At 38.5% G+C, this 25,037-nt stretch overlaps 1 protein-coding gene and 1 pseudogene across 2 annotated transcripts in view; both read right to left on the bottom strand.

Moving 5' to 3' along the window:
* Positions 1-25,037, bottom strand: part of CRCP (CGRP receptor component) — a 39,569-nt gene that overhangs the window by 3,571 nt on the left and 10,961 nt on the right. For both annotated transcript variants that reach the window (XM_054589671.1, XM_054589672.1), the window contains exons 3-5: positions 24,723-24,821; positions 21,512-21,606; positions 3,834-3,891 (exon numbers count right to left, since the gene is read on the bottom strand). In XM_054589671.1, coding sequence (XP_054445646.1) covers positions 3,834-3,891; positions 21,512-21,606; positions 24,723-24,821 — 252 coding nt within the window. The remainder of the gene's footprint in view (positions 1-3,833; positions 3,892-21,511; positions 21,607-24,722; positions 24,822-25,037) is intronic.
* Positions 7,381-15,304, bottom strand: LOC129083261 (uncharacterized; annotated as a pseudogene).

Below are 25,037 nucleotides of genomic sequence, written 5' to 3'. Positions count from 1 at the left end.
TCTGAACTGGTGTTACAACCACCCACCAGGATTTGTACAGTGCTCCACAGTTTAGGAGGGGTTTTCCCAGAAACACTGCCACCAGAACTTCTCCAGGGTGCTGCCCGTAAAGTCAGGACAATTTACAGATAAATGGAGGCTCAGCGTTATAGGGAAACTTGCTATGGGTCTCCTAGCAAGCAGGGGCAAAGTCTTTTGACTTTGCATCCCAGCTCTTTCTAGAACACCATGCCTCCACTCCAGGAAGGTTTCTATCATTTCCTCTCTCAGAGATGCACATGGCAGTCTAGAGTCCATTGGCTTAAAAGAGTCAGGTTATATGACCCTAAGAGGCCTTTCTTTGTAGAAAACCATATGCAGAGAACTTCAACAGGCCACCTTCTTGCGTCCCAATCTCTGTGTTTGGCAGATGCAACACTAAGATTAGGTTGTCATGAGGTGCTGATGAGCTTTCAATTTTGCCAAATTCGTCAAGAGCCACTTTGATTAACACACAACCCTCAGGGATGATTATAGTCAGGAACTTTTCTTTTCAACCCAAGATTCCCAGTGACAGCAAGTAAACCCAAGCTGTATTAAGCAAAATGAAATATACACAAAAAAGAGACTTTCGGAAATCAAAAACTTACTAACCCATCTTAGATCACTAGGATAAATGAGAGTAACTATATTATTATTCACCTTTTCTTCCCATCACATAAGAAACTGAGATGAAATAAAGAAGTACAAAGCACCATCTCAACATTCTGATACCAAAGATTTCAAGTTGTTCAGAATATAAAGGCAAATGATATTTAAAAATCCAAAGTATTTCCAGATGTGTCACTATAAATGATAAATATTTCTAATCATCTACAAAAATTACATCAATACCCCTAGGTCAAACTCAGCAGATCAACTACAAAAATGTTTGTTTCTCATTTTAAGCTCCCAGGCCTAACCTCCTACTTTCCTCAAATATCTCAAAACCTAATAGTCAATGACATCTTTAGCTATTTGACCCGAACAGTTCACTTAACCTCTGTAAATTTCAATTTTCTTTAATATAAAATGAAAGTAATGTGTATGGTCAGGACCAAATGAAAACATACATGATAGTGTTTTGTAAGCTATAAAACTATATAATTCAGGGCATTTTAATCACTTAAGTTATAAAAGGCATGGACGATAGTGCTGTTCAGGACAGTGGCCTGTGAGGTCATGGGGTTCTCTGTCCTATCGTCAGACCAGAAGGCTCAAAAGGGGATGGCAGAGTCACAGAAGCGGGGTGGCTTCCTCATTTCTACACAGACAGCAGGCTGTGGGTCTGAGGATCGCAACAAAGCATGGCTGAGGGATACCTGAAAAAGAGAAGCTTCAGCCTCAAAAACTGAATACTAACAAATGTTAGATGCAGTGGTTACTTCCGGACCCAGGTGGTATACACAGCTGTAAGGTTAACATGGGGAAATGATCTCAAGTCCTTTGCAGTTTCCACTCTATTTGAAAAACTAATTTTTTATCCCACTCTGGTGAGAAGAGATATTGCTACAAGCTTCGGTAAATATTTGCTATATTTTACTGCCAAATACTAGGCTGGGAAAAATCTAGCTATAAAATGGTCCAACTAATGGGAAATAACATATGCAATTTTTACCAAGGGAAGGAAATGAGAATGAAGAGTCTGAGGGAATCCCACACACATCTGGTTTGTGTGGGACAGAGTAAGACTTCTGAATCACACAGACCCAAAGCAGCCACTCACTAGCCAAGACTAAAGTGAGGGCATCAAGGTGACATATACAAAGCCCCTAGCACCACATCTGGCATACAGTAGGCTCTCTTAACAGCAGCTAATTTTACCAAATAATGATACAGGCTCTGGGATGAGGTCACACTAATCCTCCTCATCTCTTCCCCATCTGTCATGAAGCCATGAATAGCATATGTTGCTGATTAAAGTTGGAGGAGGCAGGACATGTGATCTTTAACCCAGAGGGAAAGGGATTATTTGCCGTTTTGTTTGTTTTTTTCTCTTTCTAAGTTGACTAACACAGTTGAAAGCATAAGAATAAAGAGGGTTCCAAAAGGAATCTTTATGTATTCTAAAGGCCAGTTACCCACAAAGGCACCCTTTGTGGGAAAAATTTTTCTAACTTAATTTTGATTACATTTTGAAGGGCAGAAACCATGAAGAAAACACAAAGAAAATAAATTTTAGTCAGAATTAAAAGCCCCATGACTGTTTAAAAAAAGGATTGTTTGTTTGTTTGTTTGTTTTAAACAACTCTAATCATAGGTATTTTTGGCTGTTTTTCTTCCATACTTTTCTGAAGGAAATTTGACAAAGAGCTAAATACTTCTAAAACTGACTTTGGAAATAGTTTTTTTCTCATTTTATTAATTCTTCAGCCAAAGTTGTTGTTGGTTTTTTTTTAAAGATTTATTTTCTTTTAGAGAGAGGGGGAGGGAGGGAGAAAGAGAGGGAAACATCAGTGTGCAAGAGATACATCTATTGGTCACCCCTGGCACACCCCCAACTGGGGACCTGGCCCTGCAACCAAGCATGTGACCTGACTAGAAACCAAACTGGTGACCCTTCAGTTCACAGGCAGGCGCTCAATCCACTGAGCCACACCAGCCAGGGCAGCCAAAATTTTTTATTGGCAGTTAAATGTCCTGCTTCATGTTTGTAGCTTAATGGTGCTCTGTGCTCTGCGCAACCAAAGCAGGGACTGCCAGAGCACGCTCACACAGCAACCCCTGGACCTCATTTCACATTCCCCTTATACCATCTCAACTTCCTACCCTACCCACCTCCCACAGTTCTGAGGCTTTATGCTGTGACTGCAATTCAGACTTTCCAAGTGACGGGGCTCCTCTGAATGGTTTTATGCAAGGAAGTAAGATAAACAAATTTGTGGTTTTAGAAAGTGAACTATGATGGTGCAGACGACGGACTGGAGGGAAACAGACCGGAGGCACGGAGAATGGTGAAGAGGGTAACTGCAAGAGCCGAGGTGAGAAGTGATGACAGAAGTAATGCAGTGCAGCAGGAAAGGAAGACTAAGGCGAGATAGAAGCAACAGAACTCAGGGACTAACCAAGCATGAAATAAAAGGAAGAGAATGACTTCCAGGTTTCTGGCTTAGGAGACTAGGCCAGGAGGGAGAGAAAGAGAGATGTGGGAAAGTGCACATATGCTCCAATAATCAAAAAAAGAATTCTAGAAGAGTAGGTCAAAGGGTAGGAGTGGCGGAGATTAATTCCACCAGAGTCATGTTGAGGGTAATGTTTTTTGTTTTAAGGGTTTTATTTATTTTTAGACACAGGGGAAGGGAGAAACAAAGAGAGGGAGAGAAATATTAATGTGTGGTTGCCTCTCATGTGCCTCCTACTGGGGACCTGGCCTGCAACCCAAGCATGTGCTCTGACTGGGAATCAAACTGGCGGCCCTTTGGTTTGCAGGCCGGCACTCAATCCACTGAGTCACACCAGCCCGGGCAAGCATAATGTTTTTAAGCAACATCTGGATTGGCAATAACCCTACAGGGAAGCGATGGCCAGAGTTATGTAGGACATCATCAGGTGAAACAAAAACCCACCAAATCATAGGCCTAAACCTTATAGAAGGAATTAAATTTCCTCCAGTCTTCTACTTTACCTAAGTCTATACTAACAGGAATGAAACTGGTGAGGTTTCTTTCACTTACAAAACGGAGTGATCTGACAGTCTTTTCAAGATATGTCAGTTCCTGGTTGGTCTGTTGTCAGCCTTTACATCACCCTTTCTACATATCTAACCCAGAAACTATCCCCCCTACCACCACCAAGTTCAGGCCTCCTTCACTCACCAGCTGGATCTCAACAGCAGTCATAGGCCTGTGATTCAGCAGCTGCAGTTTTTCAGCTCTGCCAAAAACAAAAACAAAAACAAAAAAAGTACAAAGCACTTAAAACTCTCATACCCCTAAGGATCTTGACTCTTTACTAAGATGTTTAGAGAGAGTTCGTCAGATAACAAATGGGAGAACCACTTGGAACATGGCCCTCAGCTTCTTCAACTGTAAAATGAAAAGCATGGGAATAGGAATAGGAGTCCCATGTCAGTGACTCTTACTCAAGGGCACAAAAGTGTATTAGAATCCTACAAGGTAAAGAGGCTTGGATTGTAAGAAATGTAGAAAATAGTAGAGATGAATGTTTAATGAATTTTATTTGGAATATGTAAAAAAATAATGTTTTCTTAATTCAAATTATAGAAAGTAAAGATAAACAAAATTATCTTGGTTGGTCATTGCTTGAGAATTCCTCTTTGAGATTAAGATTAACTGTTACTCAGGTTTGACCTATCTGAGTAAACAAAAATGACTCTAAGGGGGCAGGAGTTAATACAGAGTAGTACAAGGTACAGTCTTCTGCCCTCAAATAGCTTACATTCCAGTTGGGGAAAGAAAACATATACAAGAAATTTTAAAAAAAGACTTAAGTAACAGTTGATGATAATAACTGCCATCTGTCACAGGCCATCTATAGCTTACTGCTGAAGGGGTCCTTGAAATGTATGGACTCTCAAAAATGACAGGACTTAAAGAGAGAACAGCTTCAATTACCACCCTGTGCAGGTAATAATGTCTAAATTTCACTCTCAATCTGACTTTGGAGCTCCAGATTCACCTTTATATTCAATTCTTATTGAATTTAAATATACTGATTTTAATATTTGAGTTTATTAAGTTTAAAGATCTTATGGAATTAAATGATAAGTAAGCTACAATTCCCATAGTCATGTGTTTGGGGGAAGCAGCGTAAGTTACCCAGATTCCCTAAGCCTCAGTTTCATCATTTGTAAAACATGCATGATGATATATTTACTATCACACAAGAGGTGAGGAGGGATGAAAACCCTTACCATTTATAGTGACAGCAGTTACCATTTATTGCTTACCTTCCATTAGACAACTGCATTCAACCATCAGACATAAATGACGCTGAGATGGTAAATAACTTGCCCAACGGTACACAACTAGTAAATGGCAGAGCTGGGATTCTACCATCAAAGTTCATGTTCTTAACCATCTGCTTCTAGTATTGATAGTGTTCATAATGGTGACTGTCACACAGTAATTTCTCCATAAATGGTAGTCATTATTAAAGAAGTTGTAGTCAAGTTCTACTCTTCATACTCACCCCTACATTTACTCTGTACTTGAGGAGGAAGACTTCACAAAGAAGACCCATGCACTGGGCTCTGAAGGATTTTCCAGACAGAAAGGATAAATAGAAAGGGCAGTCAAGGCAAGAACAACACAAGTAAATGCCCAGAAAAACAAAAAATGTATGTAGCTTTAGGAAATGGCCCCTAGAGGTTATGGGACACAAGCTTGAAAGAGCCATCAGAGACAAGACTACAAAAGGCCCTGACTACCAAGAGGCTGGATGTTATTTTGTAGGCACTGGAGAGCAACCAAGAGAAGGACTATCACACTCAGGCTGATACTCAAAGCAATTCTGGAAGACCTGGTAAAATGGACGCAAAGACACTGCAATACTCCCACATGAGAGAACACAGTCATGTACTTGGGCAGCAGCAGCAGGGATAGCAATGAGCGTCTGGATACGTGAACTGCACCTGGTTACTCTCAGGTACAGTCAAGTCAGCAGGACCTCTGCCTTGCTTTGGTGGGGCTGGGGGGAAAGAAAGGGGAGAGTCAAAGTTTACTGCCAAGTTTTAAGCTTGTTTGGACACAATATATTAATTGAAATTTGAATTTGAGTTTGTGGTACTTTTAGAACACAATGAGACAGATTCTATCAAGCAGACTGTCTAGTTTGCGTTCTAGTTTGGTCTAAAACTAAAGAAAAAGCCCAGAGCTGGGTTTATTAGCAAGGAGTTATAGGAAACCATGCCAGTGCACATCACAGCCCAGAGACCAGCTGCAGAGTACGTGAAGGCCCTTGACAGCACCATAAAGCACCTCCATTTAAGGGGCCGGAAGAGAAGGCACCGAGGAGAATGAGAAGGAGCAAAAGGAGAAAAGAAAACCTGGGAGAGTGCTGTTAGGGAAACCAAGAGGAAAAAAGTTCAAAACAGAGGGTATTTTCAACAATGTCAAATACTGAAGAGAGAAAAGTAGGCTGATAATATAAAAGTCATTGGATTTGCTGCTAAAGAGGGCACTGGTGGCCTGTGCAAGAAGTCCAGTGGAATGACAACTGTGGTAACAACTGGATTGTGGAGACCAAGGAAAAACTGTGAAGAAAATAACCTTTTTCTTTTGTGATGCAATGTCATCACTTTATTCAAATCTTCAAAATAGTCTTTATTCTCCATTTCTAGTATAAAAAATCCACCCAAGAACACCACAGTACAGAGAGAAACATACAATGCTGAACGTTCGTAAGTCAATGATACAGTCAGATATCACATATATAGAACACAAAATGTAGATGAACTATAGATGAACTAAAATTAGAAGATAAAATAAAATCTAATTTCAGAAAATGAAAATCAAAGTATTAAGGATCCAAACATATTCTTAACCTAACGAGATTTCATTAAACTTAAGTCATTTTATAAAGAGGTATTCACAATATGACCCCATTAACTCAGCTTAGGAATTCTTGGGAGTCCTCAGTGGCTGCACCACGTACTCAGATAATACATGGTAACCAATTTTTGATTTGAAAATTCCCCTTAATTTGGCTCTAATGTTATCAGCTTTTGAAATGCATCTTCCTCATTGCCCCTCATATTTTAAACTGCTATGAAAAATATTTGCAAAGTACTGTTTGTGCCAATATCCTCTGTTCAGACAAAGTTCAGAGGGCTTTTTGGTTTTTGTCAACAAAGCAAATTTGGGTTTGCTTCATGTAGGAAGACAATGAGGAGGGTCCAAAAGGCACCCTCCATTTCTGTCTGAGGAGATGCAAAGGCAGAAGAAAAAGGGGTCTGTGCTTTGACATAGAGGGGATTTCAAAGAATCCTTGTGAAAGACTAGCCAAAAATGACAAATGGGGAGAAGTACAAGGAGAGAAGTAAATTAGTCTTGACCAGCTTTCTGTGCTGCACCATTGATCCAATGGAGACTGGCGAGAGGGAATTGAAGACTAGGGTTGAGGGTGGGATGTGGGCCAAAGATGGAAAGGAAAAGGCAGACAGCTAATACGTTTCACTTAAAACAAGTGATATAAATCAAATGTTTAAAGGAAATTAATAAAAAACAATCAGCATAATTTGGCAACTGCAACTCTTAGGAAGATCAAAGTTCCTTCCAACCCCAATTTGATATCTTATTACTAAAAGCAAAGACCAGTATGATACAGTATTACTCCAGAGGAATTAAAGCAAGATCCTTAGGGCTGCTTCCTCCCCATTCATTTTATGAATGTATACCTGCCCTACCTCAAATTGCTCTGAGGAGGTAATTCTACCATTACATGGTTCCTTACTAAGTTTGAGAAGTGCCTGAAAGTTTGGGTACCTGAAGACACCCAACAACATTTGTCTCAACTGTAACTTAAAGAAATAAAGAACAAACTGACAGTGACCAGAGGAGAGGGCCGAGAGGGTAACAGGAGAAAGAAGGGGAAGGGTCAAGTCAAGGAACGGGTATAAAGGACCCATGGACAGAGACAACGGGGGCGGGGGGGAGGATCGAGTGGAAGGTGCGGAGTGGGTAGGGAAGGGGAGAGTAATGGAGGGAAATGGGGACAACTGTAATTGAACAACAATAAACAATTAAAAAAAACAAAAACATAAACTGCAACTTCAGATTAATATGACTAAAGGAGTTACATTGTGAGATGTGCTGAAGGTATGTGATGTCTTTCCTGGCACAGAGATGGTGTAGCCACCATCTAAGCCATCCATGGAGAAGTTTTCCTTCCACTGAGTTCCAAGGACACTCGCTCCCTGCATGACTGCAAGCTGAGCAGCATGGGGAGGGCATCCTGGCGGAGGAGGGGGAATGTTACCAGCAGTGGCCCCAGCTCCAAATCTGGCCCCGCATCATACCCTCCTTCTACCAGCACTGTTGAATCAGGTGGGTATATGGAAACGCAGATAACAAGTCATGGGACTGTGAAACCTAAAGGGCCACAAGCCACAGACTGGGCCTGGGGAAGACAACAGTGACGTGCCAGGAAAAGCACCTGACTGTGGCAGGCCATGGGTGCACAAAGTTCAGATGACAGATCTGTGAGTACGCAGGTGGAGCGTCAGGGTAGAGTCTGACGGCACACTCAATTCCCGGAAAGCTACGCAAGTAGGTTTGCTGTGTTGGGAATGACCTTTGCTGTTCATGGTGGCTGCGGATCCGGTCTGGCTCAGCGTCACAGGGAAGGGCACGATCTAGAAGGAGACTGAAGCATGTTTACCACCTCAGGAGACAAGCACGCAGAGAGGCTGAAGTGTCTAAGGGAAAGACCCTTAGAGAAACAGAAGTCCAAAGTTTCAGTGAAGGGGCTCATGCTCTGCTGAGACCCCAGCAATACGGAAAGAAAAAGCAAATTTGAGGTGATGAGGGAACTGGGTTAATTTTAGATAGTTTTCTCAGTGAAGCAGAAGTAAAGTCACCATCTGAGAAGTCTGGGTGTGAAAAGGGTTAACAGGACTACAAGCTGCAGAGAGCAGGTGAGAGGACTAGGAATTATCATCAAGCAGTTTTGAAGGCCCAACTGAGTTGGAAAATATGAACCCTCACTCATAGCAAAATTACTTGTTTTAACCACCATCATCCAAAAATACAAATAAAGAACAGAGAAAGAGCAGGAATAGAGAAAAGATATAGCTGAATAAATGGACACCTTGGCTACAAATCAATTAAAGCAACAGAACTTTATCAAACCATCATTATTCTGCCGGGCTCAGAACTGCAGCAAATGTTCCCAGTTACAAAAAGGACCTTGTTAAATCTTTGAGAAACAAAAACATTTGTAGCTGCTTCCTGGAAAATGCAATGCAGAATCAAATCAACCAAGTCCTCCATCCCTACACCCAAGGAGCTGAGCGCTGAAGTAAAATCATACCGCCACACGCACTGCAGGCTCCAGTTTCGGGGGCCGGGGGGGGGGGGGCGATGACTTCATAACCAAGCCTATTTTTATTGTCTCTCCTTTCTTCCCTTCACCTCTCAATTCAATGCACTTATAGCTTCTGCCCCTGCTGATTCCCAAAACTGTTTCTGCCAAAGGGCCTGGCGACCTCCACACTGACAACTCTAGTAGATGCTTCTCTGTCCTGCTCTGTCCTGCCTCTGTGGTAGCTAGCATTGTTGATCACTCCCTCCTTAGAACTATCTATTATTGCAGCTTCCACAACACCAGTATTTCCTGATTCTCTTACCTTTCTGACTATTCCTTTTTCACCTCTTTCTAGGTTTTTTTTTTCTGCTTGCCTCTTTAGCATTTCCATGGTGCCACCTCTATCCTCATCCAAAACTCACAATTTTATCTGCTACTGTAAGTTTTAACCAAGAAACCATGTTTTCATACTATGTGAGTTGAGCTCCAGACCTCTGTAACCAAATGCCGTCTAGACATCTCCACCTGAACAGCCCCCACACACTTGATACTCCACATATCCCAAAGCAATCTGCCTATACCTCCCAATGAACAACTCGTCTCTGTACGTCTCACCTTATTAAGAGTCAAATACACGGGCCAAAAACCTGAGAGTCATCTGTGACTCTTCCCTCTCACCCACTGCCAATATTAAGTCACAAAAATATTACGGATATTTTTTTCAAGATATCTGCCCCTCCTCACCATTCCTACAAGCCAATTCAATTCTGCCACTTTTTCAATCTACCCTCACTCTTACAAGTATGTTTTAAATAAGATGTAACTCTGGTCATCTTATTAACCTGCTTATAATCCTCCCGCTGTCTCCACAGGATTTGGTAGGATCTTTGACTTCCTAGGTTCAGCCTCCAGACCCCACTGAAATTCCGTCTTCGTCAGTCTATCTGGGTTATATGCCTTCATCTGCCCTAAGCATTCATATCTCAATTACAGTTGCCACCTCCCTGCCATCTGCAGTTTCGCTTTCCATGGTTCACTTACCCTCAGTCAACCACACTCCAAAAATATTAACCGGAAAATTCCAGGAATAAACAATTTATAAGTTTTAAATCGCACCCCATTCTGAGTGTGTGATGAAGTATCACGCCACCCCATTCTATCCTGCCTGGGACGTGACTCATCCCTCTGTCCAGTGTGTCCATGCTGTACACACAGTACAATAAGATATTTTGAGAGAGAGACCACATTCACATAACTTTATTACAGTGTATTATTATAATTGTTCTATTTGATTATTAGTTATTGTTAACTTCTGTGCCTGATTTATTAATCGGAATTTGATTATTAGTTATTGTTAATTTCTGTGCCTGACTTTATTAATCGGAATTTATCACATACAGGAAAAAAAAATAGCATACTTGTATAGAGAGTTTGGTACTACCTGTGGTTTCAGTCATCCACTGAATCTTGTAACATATCGCCCGTGGACAAGGGGGGACTACTGTAAACAAAACTGCAAACACTACACAGGAAAGCATCAGGCTACTTCCCGATTCCATGCCTCAGCACAGCATGATCCTTCTATTGTTCTTAGAAAGCATTAATTCACCTCAACCTGGCCAACTCTTCTTTATATTAAATACAGTGTAACTCTCTACAGACAAAATGTTATACTTAAATTCTGACACTTCAGTGTCTCTCTACTAAGTCCCCACTACCATAGCAGTTACACTGTATTCCTATCTGTATCTCCAACAACTGAGACAAAGGTGGCATGAGATAAATGTAAAACTAAGTTAAAGAAAAAGCCAGGGCAGCACTGACTTCCAAAAGAAATTCAAGGGAGAGACAACTGTTAAACACTGGGGAGACAAGAGTCAAGATCCATGCTCTGAAAGCAGACACAGTAGCTACACTCCAAACCTGACAATCCTTCCACTCTGAGTTTTGCTGGCCCCAGAGATACATATCCCAAATATTGTGCCAAATCCCAAGAGTTATCTGTGCACAGAAGAGTCCTTTTTAGGGACTCAAAGTTATTTACAGACCTGCCTAATTGGATCTCAAAGGCAAGTCCTTCCTCTATTCCTGGTAGTCCATGGGTGTCCAACCCACGGCCCAAGGTGGCCTTCAATGCGGCCCAACACAAAATCATAAATTTACTTAAAACCTTTTTTTGGCTCATCAGTTTTCGTTAGTGTTTGTATATCCAATGCATGGCCCAGAGACGCCAAAAGGCTGGACAGTCCTGTCAGAGCTGAACCTCTTAGGGAGATCTCAGGAAGAGACCTGGGGCTACAAGCCAGGCTGCAGTTCTTGAGAATTAAATGACTTAAGCAAAAAATTCAAATGATGGAAAAACCAAATGTTTGGGGGAATTAACATGCTAAAGAAAAACTGACACAGGACTTAGCATCAAAGTGAATTCAAGTTGAGTCTCAATGCTATAATTTTGCTGAATAAAGCTATGAAGTCAAATAAAACATGGTTCCCACCATACCCTCAAAGACTCTACTAATAGAGATATTTAAGCAAGTTAATGAAAGTCCAGTTTGCACTTAAAAGAACAGGACCAGTTATGGGCTAGCATCTTTAATCTCCCTTCCCTGAGAGAATAGTAGAGAAAAACTCTACTGAGATATTCGGATATAAAAATTAAAGAGCACTTCAACAGACTCTATCTGTTATAAATCTGATTCCTGTCTTAAACTGCACTGGCTAGCAAAAGATGGTCCAGGTCTTGATGGTGGTATGTGGCAAGCAGCCGCCTGGATAACCAGACACTGAGGCCAAATAAATTTCAAAGGGCTGCAACAGCTGGCTACCTACTAGAGAAGCCAGGCCCCAGTCACAGTGAAAGAAGCCTGCTAGCCCCCTCTAGTGGGTAGTTGTAGAAAACCACTGCCTGTAGCTTTGCTTCTAATACTCATGAATAACCTATCTACATGTTAATCTGCTCCAGGAACCAACCATTAATTAAAAGCAACCATTTAATTAAAATTAATTAATTAATTAAAAGCTCAGTTGGTTGGAGCATCATCCCATGCACCAAAAGGCTGCAAGTTCAATTCCCAGTCAGGGCACATGCCTAGGTTCCAGGCCAGGTCCCCAGTTGGGGGGCATGTGAGAGGCAACAGATTGATGTGTCTTTCCGTCTCTCCCTTCCCCCTCTCTAAGAATAAATAAAATCTTTTATAAAAAATTTGTAGCCCTGGCTGGAGTGGCTCAGTGGATTGAGTGCCATCCTGCGAATCAAAGTGTTGCCGGTTCGATTCCCAGTCTAGGGCACATGCCTGGGTTGTGGGGTCAGGTCCCCAGTAGGGGGCACATGAGTGGCGACCACACATTGATGTTTCTCTCCCTCTTTTTCTCCCTCTTTCCCCCCCGACTAAAAATAAATAAAATCTTTTTTTAAAAAATGCACATACATGTACTATTGGTAGGGATGTACAATAAACTGATAAAGACACTATGGAAACAATATGAAGGTTCCTCAAAAATTTAAAAACAGAATTACCATATGATCTAGCAATTCTGTTTTTGGGTATTTATCTGAAGAAAATAAAAACACTAACTTGAAAAGATATATGTACCCCTATGTTCACTGCAGCATTACTGGCAATAGCCAAAATATAAAAAACTGACCTTTGTACATATATGTGTGTGTGTGTATGTGTGTGTGTGTGACTATTATCCAGCCATAAAAATATTGTATAATCTCTCTTACCCTTGTAATCTTAAAAAAATAATAATAAACAAAAATAAACAAAAAGACCCAAGCTCATAGATACAGAAAAGATTAGTGGTTGCCAGAGGTGGGGTAGAGAGGGAAGTGGGTAAAGGGGATAAAAAAATAAAGTAATTAAAAATTTTACCCCAACTGGCATGGCCCAGTGGACTGAGTGCAGGCCCGCAAACCTAAGGGTTGCTGGTTCAATTTCCAGTGTAGGGCACAGGTCTGCGTTGTGGCCAGGTCCCAGTAGGGGGTGCGTGAGATGCAACCACACACTGATGTTTCTCTCCCCTCTCTTTCCCTCCCTTCCCCTTTCTAAAAAATAAATAAAATCTTTTTTTAAAAAAACTAGTAAAATGCCTCATAAATTTAAAAAACATTTATATAAAAAGGTAAAGGAACAGAAAAGCTAAAGCAATTCTGAAAAAGAAGAATAAAGTTGAAGAATTCATATTATTTGATCTCAACATTTACTATAAAGCTGCAGTGATCGAGACAGTGTGGCACTGGCAACAGGACAGACAGACAGATGAATGGAACAGAATATGGAATGAATAAACAGACTCAAGAGATTTCTTACAAAATACAAAAGCAATTAAATGGAGAAAGGATAGTCTTTCCCACAAATGGTACTGAGTTTGAACTCCATACATACACAAAAAAATGAATCTCAACCCCATCTCACACTGTATCCTCAAAATTAACTTAAAATGGATCATTTCTAGAAGAAAACATAAGAGAAAAATCTTTGTGATCTTGGTTATGACAGTTTTTACATAATAACATCAAAAGCAGGGATGCATAAAAGAAAACAGAAAAGATCAATGTGACTTCATCAAAATTAAAACCTTCTGCTCTGAGAAAGGCAGTGTTAAGAGTATGAAAAGACAACCATAGATTAAATATTTGCAAATAACATACTGAATTAGAGACTTATATCCACAATATATAAAGAGCTCTCAAAACTCAGAAATAGCCCTGGCTGAGTGGTCAGTTGTTTGGAGCATTGTCCTGCACACCAAAAGACAGTGGGTTTGATTTCCAGTTGTGAGGCATACACGAGGCGCTGGATCCATATTTCTTTCTCTCTCCCCTTGTCCCTTCCTCTCTTTCTAAAATGAATAAAATATCCTCAGGTGAGGATTTTTTTAAAAACTCAGAAATAAAATAAATAAATAAGGGTGATATATCCTAATACACACCTTATCAAAGAATACAAGTGAAATAAGAATAAGAAAATGTTCAACATTACTGATTATTAGGGAAATATAAATTAAAATTACAATGAGACACCACCTCAAACCAATAAGAACAGCTAAAAATAAAAAATACTACAAATACCAAGTATTGATGAGGATATGAGTAAGTGGAATTCTTTTACATTGCTAGGGCAAATGCAAAATGATGCAGTCATTTTAGGAAAGAGTCTGGCAGTTTCTTAGAGTTCAACTGACATATGACTCAACAATCCTACTCCTGAGTATGTACCCAGAAAAAAGAAAACTTATGTTAACACAAAAGCCTGTATGAGATATTTATAGAGGTTTTATTCATAATTGCCAAAAACCACAAATACCTCAAATATCTCTCAACTGGTGAATGAATAAACAAACTGCAGTACATCCATACAATGGAACACTACTCAGCAAATAAAAAGGAATAAACTACTAATACATGCAACAACATGGATAAATCTCAAACGCACTATGCTAAGTGAAAGAAGCCACACTCAGGAGGCTACATACTACGATTCCATTTACATAACTTTCTGGAATAGGCAAAACTACAGGAAAAGAAAACATCATTTGCCAGGCACTGTGTATAGGGAAAGGCATTAATTACAAAAAGATAGGTAATATCTGGGGGTAATGGAACTGTTCTGCAATACATATGAATTACTTGTACATTAATGACATTATAAAACATTGAAAAAAATATGTGTATCAGTCCAATGTCGACTCAAATTTCTAGGATGAAATATTCCCTTGGTTGGCTGTTGGAAGGAAATAGTTCTATTCTTTTTCCCCTGAAGAAAAAGTTCCTTCTCAGTTCCCAGGAAAGGACATCCAAAAGGCCCAGTGAGTCCACTATTTCTTTTTTTCAACTGAATTTATTGGGGTGACATTGGTTAATACAATTATACAGGTTTCAGGTGTAAAATGATATAATCTATCACCTGTATATTTCATTGTGTGTTCACAACCCCAAGCTAAGTCTCCTTCCATCAATATTTATGTCCCCCTTTCTCCTTTTCTACCTCCCTTACCCCTCTTCCCCTCTGTTAATCACTATGCTGTTATGGATCCACTATTCTGAGACACAAACTTACCAGTTTTCTTAGAAAAACTATAGAAAACTTTGATTAAGATGAAAGAATTCACTACTGGGTTATTACTTACTATATGCCTGATTTGGGGCATGTATATAACTGATCTGAGACTCAGTTAATTCATCTGTAAAACAAGGAGTTGGCTGTCAGCATTAAATGGGGCAGTGTACATAAAAAACAGCCAACACCTTAATTCTCCTACACTCACACAGTCTCTTCTCACCTTTCTTTTCCTCCATGTTCTATAGAAACATTTCCATTGGAAGTTAGCCTATTTTCCTCTAATTAGAGCTAACCTCTAATTTCTGAACTATTTGATTATGTGCACCTCTAAAAATGGTTTTCAGATACAAGATAAGACCAGCCACCCTTGACTACTTCAAACATCACAAATATTAGCCATAAGGTTTGTACCTAAGACAGGCAACAAAGCCACAACATCACTGAGGATTCGGCTACTACTCTTTTCATTGTGAACACAACCTGCTTCAAGTCCGTTTTTATCAACATTAAAGACTGTAGCAGTGGTAAAAAAACATTCAGACTAAAATAACTTCAATCAACTATACCTTTGGCACTCTCTCAAATCCACCTTTCCTGCATCTTGGCCCTCTCCATTAAAAATGCTTGGAAGTGCCCTCTTTGGCATGGCTCAGTTGGTTGGGTATCATCCCACAAAGCAAAAGGTCACCGGTTTGATTCCCAGTCATGGCATATGCCTGGGTTGTGAGTTCAGTCCCTGGTCAGGGCAGGAACGACAAGCAATAGAATGACGTTTCTCTCCCTTTCTCACTCCCTTCCCCTCTCTCTAAAAATAAATAAATAAAATCTTTTCAAAAATAAAGTGTTTTGGAAGCTTCAGGCTGTGCCTGAATTCCAGCCTGCTTTTTCTGACAGCTTGTCCTATGGATTTGACTTCCATAGGCAATCCCTACAAACATGTGGGCCAAATTCTTATAATAAATTTCTTTATATATATAAAAAAAGTGTTTGGAGAAAAAAATAACTCAAAGAGGTAATAGATCAATTTATTTAGGTTAATTGGAATGAAATTATTTCATCATAACAAATAGAATAACAGTGCTTTATCATTCACGAATCAAAAGCAAAGAGAGCCAAAAAAAAAAAATTAAACTATAAATGTAAAGTAATAAACTCAAGAAGCTAGCCCCATTGCTAGTAGAGTCTATATAGCAGCAGTAGTCCATCAGGTGGCTGTAAAAACTAAAATTAAATGAGAGCCCAAGCTGGGGAGTTCAGTTGGTTAGAGAGTTGTACTGATGCACCAAGGTTGCGGGTTCCATCTCTGGTCAAGGCACGTACAAGGATCAACCAAAGATTGCATTAATAAGTGGAACAATAAATCAATGTTTCTCTCTCTCCCTCTCACCCCCCTTCCTTCCTCTCTCTCATGAAAATCAATCAATCAACCAACAACCAATCATTAAATAAGAATGTGAAATGCATGGAACCCTAAATGGGCTCCATCGATGGATGTAATTTCATTATAAATGTCATTGTAATGTGGAGACATGAAACTTCCCTGATTCAATTTGATAGAATTTATACTGGCTTCCAGTAAGGAAGGATCTTCTGTCATCCACTCCAACTTTTCAAGTAAATCCTCCTTAAAGCTTATAATATACCAAAGATCAAGAATGACTTTGGGTAATAAGTAAATAATCTTCCCTCAAAAATATATGCTTGTGGTCCTGACCATGTATTTGTAACACACAACTTGCCAAGACTAGATGATAAAGAGAAAATCTGAACAGACCTACCCTAGACTAGTAAGGAGATGCTAAATTAATGTTCTAAAATCTCATAATAAGGAAAAGCCCAGGGCCAAATGGTTTTACAGGTGAACTCTAACAAACATTTAAGAAGAATTAACATCAATCCTTTTCAAGCTCATCCAAAATAGAGAGGGAACACTTCCTAACTCATTCTATGAGGCCAAGATTGCCCTTACAACAAAGCCAGAGATACTACAAAACTACAGACCAATATCCTTTGTAAATATTAACGCAAAATTCTCAAAAAAATACTAGCACATTAAATGATTATACATGATGAGCAAGTGGGATTTATTCATGGAATTCAAGGATGGTTCAACATGCAAAAATCAATCAATGTAAAAAATGAAGGAAAAAATGCACATAATCATCTCAATTGATGCAGAAAAAGCATGTGGCACAATTCAACACCATTTCATGTTTTAAAAAAAATGTACAAACTAGGAATAGAGGGAAACTACTGTAACATAATAAAGACCACATATGAAAAAGCACAGCTAACATCATAATGTTGAAAGGGTGAAAGCTTTTTCTGTAAGATCAGGAACAAGGCAAGGATGTCTGCTCTCACCATTTCTATTCAATGTAGTACTGGAAGTCCTAGCCAGAACAATTAGACAAGAAAAAGAAATAAAAGGCATCTAAATTGGAAAGGAGGCAATAAAATGATCTCTGTTTACAGACAACATGATCCTATATGAAGAAATGACCATGAGAACTAATAATTTCAGCAAAGTTACAAGATACAAACTCAACATGCAAGTTGTGTGGTTTCTATATACTGACAATAAGCAATCTTAAGAATACAGTTCCACTTACATTTATTTAGGACTAAATGTGGCAAAGTAGGTTAAAGACTTGTATGCTGAAACTACAAAATATTGCTGAAAGAATTTATAGAAGGCACAAACAAATGGAAAGACAGCCCCTGTCCATGGACAGGAGGACCTAATATTTTTAAAATGTCAATACTATCCAAAGCAATATACAGATTCAATGCAATCCCTATCAAAATCCCAATGGCATTTTTTGTATAAATAGAAAAATCCATCCCAAAATTCATCTGGAATTGCAAGGGCCCCTAAATAGCCAAAACAATCTTGAAAAAAAAGAACAAGGTTCAATGTCTACACTTCCTGGTTTCTATACTTACTTCAAAGCTACAGTAATCAGCCCTGGCCAGTGTGGTTGAGTTGATTGGAGCATCATCCCGTAAACCAGAAGGCTACAGATTCAATTCCCCATCAAGGCACATACCTAGGTTGCAGAGTCCCTGATCAGGGCACGTACGAGAGGCAAATGATCAATGTGTCTCTCTCACATCGATGTTTTCTCCCTCTCTCTCTCCACATCCCTTCCTCTCTATCTAAAATTAGTGGGCATGTCCTCAGGTGAAGATAATAAATAAATATATGAAAAGCTACAGTAATCAAAGCAGCGTAGTACTGGCATAAAGACAGACATATACACCATATACATATTCCATATACATGGAATAAAGAGCCCAGAAACAAACCCTTGCATATATAGTCAATGATATTCAACAAAGGTGCCAAGCCCATTCAGTGTATAAGGACAATCTTTTCTATAAATGGCGCTGGGAAAACTGGATATCCATGTGAAAAAGAATGAAGGTGGATCCTTTCCTTTCACCACACACAAAAATTAATTCAAAATGGAACTAACGCCTAAACATAAGATATGAAAGTACAAAACTCTCAGAAGAAAACATAAGGGAAAAGGCTGATGACACTGGATTTGACAATAATTTCTCAGACATGACACCAAAGGCACAGAGGACAACAGCAACAACAAAAAGGATGAATTAGACTTCAAAATTTTAAATGTGCATCAAAAGACACTAGCATTAGAGTAGAAAGGAAACCCACAGAACAGGAGAAAATATTTGCAGATTATATATCTGATAGGGATTAAGATCCAGACTCCTAAAACTCAATAGGAAAAAAGAGGAAACCCAATTCAAATATGGGCAAAGGGTTTTGAACAGACATTTCTCCAAGTAAGATTATGAATGGCCAATAAGCACACAAAAAGATGCTCAACATCACCAATCATTAAGGAAAGCAAAAGAGTCCCTGGCCAAGTAGCTCAGCTGGTTAGAGCATCATCCCAAAAGGCCAAGGTTGCAAGTTTGATCCCCAGTCAGAGCACCTACAAGTCAACCAATGAATGTATAAATAACTGTAATAACAAATTGATGTTTCTCTCTTGTCTCAAATCCATCAGTAAGGAAGTGCAAAAAAAAACCCCACAATGAGACACCATTTCAGGCCTATTAAGACAGCTATTATAAAAAAAAGAAGAAGAGTTGAGGATGTGGAGAAATTGGAACCTTTGCACAGTGCTGTGGGAATTGTAAAATAGTACAACCACTGTGAAAAACAATATTGCAGTTCCTCAAAAATTAATAATAGAATTATTGTATGCTCCCACAATTTGACTTCTGGGAATATACTCAAAAGAACTGAAAGCTGGATCTCAAAAGGGATAGTTGTAATCTCATATTCATAGCAGTATCATTATTCACAATAGCCAAAAGGTGAACGCAACTCAAGTATACATCAATGAATAAAGAGATAAGCAAAATGCGGTATAAGCATAAAATGGAGTACTGTACAATCTTCCAGAGGAAGGGATATCTGACACACACTTCAACATGGATGAACCTTGAAGACATAATGCTAATAGAAATAAGTCAGATGCAAAAGTACAAATACTCTATGATTCCCTCATATGAAGCAGTTAGTCAAATTCATGAGACAGAAAGCAGACCAGTGATTGCCAGGGGCTGGAGGGTGGGAAATATGAGGAGTTATTGTTTAATCCATTCTGTGGATGGATGGCAGTGATGGTTGTACAACAACGTGAATGTACTTAATGCCACTGAATAGCACACTTAAAAATGGTTAAAACAGTAAATATCTACATATATAAAAAACGATATTCAGATTTTTTTTAAAGATGTTCTTTATTTATTTTTAGAGAAAGGGGAGGAAGGGAGAGAGAGAGGGAAACATCAACTGGTTGCCTCCTGCCCACCCCCAACTGGGGACCTGGCTCGCAACCCAGGCATGTGTCCTGACTGGGAATCGAACCAGCTACCTTTCAGTTTGCAGGCCAATGCTCAATCCACTCAGCCACACCAGCCAGGTAAGGTATTTTTAAAAAGACAAATACTGTATGATCCCTCTTATCAGAGGTATCTAGAGTAGTCAAATTCATAGAAAGAGAAAACAGAAGGATGGTTGTCAGGAGCTGGGATAGAGGGGAAATGGAGAGTTGTTTAATTGATATAAAGTTTAAGTTCTACAAGATTAAAAAGTTCTGGATATTGGCTGCACAGCAATGCAAATATATTCAACACTAATAGACTATATTTAAATATTAAAATGATAAATTCTATTTTAGTTTATTTTTAAATTTTTGTTTATTGATTTTAGAGAGGGAGGGAGGGAGGGAGGGAAGCAGGGAGAGAGAGAGATAGAGAGATTGAGAGCAACATCAATTTGTTGTCCCACTTATTTATGAATTCATTAGTTGATTCTTGCACGTGCCCTGACCAGGGACCGAACCCGCAACCTAGGCATATCAAGATGGCTCTCTAACCAACTGGGCTATGTAGACAGGGCTAAGATGATAAATTTTGTATTCTGTGTATTTTACAATTAAAAGTAAGACAAATTATATACACACACTCATACTCTCACACACATACATGTACATATGTTTAAAAGATATTTGTCTTCAGAGTTCATTTGGAGAAGAGAGGCAAGGAGAAAAGTGCACTCAGTTTACTGATAGTAGCATCAACTGTGTGCCTGAAACAGCATCAAATGATTCCTCCAAAAGAAAATTATTGATTACCCTGAATGAAATGACAAAAATTTTTAGAATTTATCATTTCTGGTATTAATTCTAAAAGACTAGGGGTAGTTTTTCTTCTCAAGTAAAATCTTGAGCTAATTCTGAATGTTTTTAATTCCTACAAGCTTACCTTATTCAAGAAAGCCACCAAGAAAAATAATTGGGCACTAGAAGAGCAGACAATATTATCAAGCCATTTTTGCCCTAAGCAAACCCAAATATCAAATGACTTAATTGATCGACTTTATAAAAAGCAGTTTAATTTGTGAAGCCTATTTTTTAATCAATTTGATCTGAATGCGGAGAGGGGCTGATGGGACAGGTCACAGAACTGGGACTCCAAAAAAAATTTCTAAGATTAAAAACCCCACTATGTTCTGTTGCTGGCTCTTAAAGGATCCCTATATTGAAGTGTCAGTTGTCTCATCTACAGTACCATACTACTTTAAAAGAGCACACTGGGACCCTGGCTGAGTAACTCAGTTGATTAGAGTGTTGTTCCGATAGGCCAAGGTTGTGGGTTCAATCCCCAGTCAAAGCACATAAAAGAATGAACCAATGAATGCATAAATAAGCAGAAAACAAATTGAAGTGTGTGTCTCTCTCCAAAATCAACCTTAAAAAAAAAAAAAAAAAAGAAAGCACACTGAGCATTAATTAGAATTTGAAATCCAACTAAGTATAAAAACACAGTTGCTGAGCGTGGCTTTTGTAAGTTATTTTCATTATGTGTTACTTTTCCTAATTAAGATAATTTTTACTTACTTGGTCAGCTTGTGGCTTTTCATTGCTGTGAGAAATTCCCTGACAATCTCAGGACTCTGGTGCCTGCATGGTGTTTTTGATATGTATTTTAATGTCTAAAAAAAATGGAAAAAGCAGGTTTGAATTAGAAAAAGGGAAAGTAATGGTTATAATTTAGTATTCTAAAATTTTGTTTCAAAAATCTTCTATAAAACAAATGTCTTCAGGAGACTCAAACTTCATATACTAGGAATTCCTCAAAAAGAAAATTAGCAGCCTGAACAGTACGGATAATTAATGAAATCCTAAAGAAACCTTTTCTGATCTTAAAAAAAAGAAGAAAAATTTTTTAAATACAGGAAACCCAAAGAATAAAATAAATAATCATGAATCCCTATGGATATAAATGACTGAATAAATAGATAAAAAGTAACAACTCTTTCTTACAGAAGAATTCTAACTATTAAACATAAAAGAAATGAGGGAAATAAACCACCATTAAGCAGTCCCACCATGGTAATAATGACCCACCAATGAACGTCAAAATTAATGGGCAAAAGCTTAAGGAGAAATGGGATATTTACATAGCCTAAAAGCATCTCCCCCCCACACCCCCGGTCTACGGCCATACCACCCTGAACGCACCCGATCTCGTCTAAAAGCATCTTCCCCCAAATCTTTATTAATTACTGTGATGCTTTTAACAGATGTCCTCAAATTCTTTGATATTCCCCCCTTCAAGAGGTAAAACCTAATCCTCTTCCCCTTGAATATGGAGCTGGACTTGGTGACTCCTTTCTAACAGAATATGGAAATGATAAAACAGCAACTTGACAGTGGAGAAACCCGGCAGACAGCACCTTAACCAAGTGATCAAAGTTAACAGGATCAGTAATAAGACATTGATACCATGTACCCTGTATTACCTGTATGGTATTCTTCCCCCAAAGCCATTAAGTTCAGTCTAATCATGAACCAGTATGACATAGCAGAATGAAGGGACATTCTACAAAACAGCTGACCAGTACTTTTCAGAAGTGCCAAGGCCATGGAACACAAGGAAAGATAAGGACCTGTTACAGATCAGAAGATACTGAGGAGTCACGTTAACTAAATACAAAATGGTGTTCTGTACTGGATCCTTGAACAGGGACAAAATAGGATATTAGTGGGAAAACTGGGAAATTTCAAATAAAATCTTTTGTTTAGTTTAATAATATGTAGCAATGTTAATTTCTTAGTTTTAATAATTGTATCATGGTTATGTAAGATAACCTATGGTTTTACATAGGGAAAACTACGGGAAGGGTACATGGGGACTCTCACCATTATCTCCGTAACTCTTCTGTAGGAATAAAATTATTTCAGCCCTGGCTGGTATGCCTTAGTGCATTGAGCACAGGCCTGAGAACCAAAGGGTCCCAGTTTGATTTCCAGTCAGGTCACATGCCTGGGTTGTGGGCCAGGTCCCCAGTAGGGGGTACACAAGAGGCAACTACTCATTGATGTTTCACTCTTTCTCCCTCTCTTTCTCTAAAAATAAATAAATAAAATCTTTTTTAAGTAAAAAATAAAAGAATAAAATTATTTCAAAATAAAAGGGTTTTACTTATTTTTTAAAGGGTACCCCACCTAGACATAATGTGAGAAGAATTTCAAACTTGAAAAATAAACAGTAACCTCAGCATCTAAGTAAAGAGTCTCTCAAAAGTGCAAACATTATTTTGGTCTCACACTTCTCCACAACAAAAACTAACAGATCAAGTAATACATATAGAGCCCTGCTGAACAAAAGTTGAACCCAAGAACTCCATATTCAGATGAGTTGTTATTCACATTGAGAACACTAGAAATACATTCTCAGGTATTAAAAGTCTCAAAACATTTAGTACCACAGTAAGTTTCCTTAAGGCACATGAATTAAAAGCAAGAACATAAGGAGTGGCAATGAGCTTAAACTGGTCAAGTGTGTAGTTATAAGTAGTTTTATAAACAAAAATTTAAAAATTAATTTTTGTTTATAAAACTAATTTTTGTTGATAAAACTAATTACCAAGAAATATTTTTCTTCTTTGAAAGAGATGAACTTTATAACGTAAAAGAACATGAACGAATGATAGGGTTTTAAATACGTGATTAAATGAACAAAACTGAATGAGGAGGAATGGTGACAAAAGTGCTAACACCCTTATTTTCCCTAAAAGGAACTGAGATAAACTCAAGTTTAATAATATCTTTGAAAAGATAAAGAAATTAAAGTCAAATCCTCTATAGAGACAAAATCAGAACAGAAAAGAAACAGCAAGAAAACAAATTAAAATGACAGATACAAAATCAGACATTACCTATAACAAATATAATAGCTTAAACTTTAAGGACAAAGCATAAAGCTGAAAGAGAATGCGGCCAAATGTCCACTAGAAACCAAGATTATAAATTATGTTTGTTGTCTTCTTGATGCTTTTTGGTACATTCTAAGTTTTCTAGAACAGTAAGTAATACTTTTGTGTAATAAAGAATTTGGCATTGCCCAAAGAATAGGTCTGGCCTTTGACCTTGGCTTCTAGAAGGTAATATCCAGTCTCTTAAAATGTTATAACTATTATAACAGGAGTATCTTTGTCTTGGGCCTTAGGTTACTGGATAGTTTCAACAATGTGATTTAGGATATGGCTTTGGGTCATACAGTATCACTCAGCCTGGAGGCTGAGATGAACTACGTGGGCAATTAATCATTCAGTCATGACACTGAAGCTCAGCTGAGCTTCCGTGGTTGACAATGTTCTGTGCATATTTTCACACACAACCACATGAAGAGGATAATGGAAATTCTGTATTTGATATTTCTCCCTGAATCTGCCCTATTTGCTTCTTCCCTTAGCCAATTTTACTCTATACCCTTTCCCTGTAATAAACAGTGTGAATATGTTAGCTTGCAGTGAGTTCTGTACTTCTAGAAAATTACTGAATTTTAGGGTAGTCTTGGGATCTCTGATTTGAAATTGATGTTAGAGGTGAGGACAGCCTTAGAGACTATTTCCTCTAATTTTATAGTTGGCTAACCCTCTCAATTGGCCAAACTCTTTCCACTTCCATAAACAGAATAAAAACAAGGTTATAGTACAACTATTCAAATTAGAGAATAGCAGTCTTGACTTGGTGGCTAGTCATCAGCAGACTAAAACAACCCCCCTCAATGGCAGTTCATGTAGTTCAAGTGGCCTAGGCTTACTTCATAGGTGATAGTATTCAAGTTCTGTTGCCCAGAACTGTGTTTATTCTTTCCACTTTCTTTACGTTGCTCTTTCAGATCAGTTAGTAACTGGAACACCTAGGAAGAGATATATGAAACATTTTTATAGAAAAGTCTGATAAATGTACCTATTCCAAGGTCAATAATTTTGAAGCTAAATAAAATGGTACCTCTCTTCTTCCCATAAACCCTCCCCACCAACTCTTATATCAAAGCAAATACGAATTCAAGTATGCGACCATTTTAAAATGCTCTTTTATCTAAGTCAAATAATTCAAATTCATTAGTTTACTT

Source organism: Pteronotus mesoamericanus, unplaced genomic scaffold (assembly GCF_021234165.1).
Source record: "Pteronotus mesoamericanus isolate MK-2021 breed Mesoamerican mustached bat unplaced genomic scaffold, CSHL_Meso_final scaffold_167, whole genome shotgun sequence".
In the NCBI taxonomy this organism is placed as follows: domain Eukaryota; kingdom Metazoa; phylum Chordata; class Mammalia; order Chiroptera; family Mormoopidae; genus Pteronotus; species Pteronotus mesoamericanus.
The sequence above is the reverse complement of the archived record's forward strand: the minus strand, read 5'-3'. Positions and strand labels throughout refer to the sequence as shown.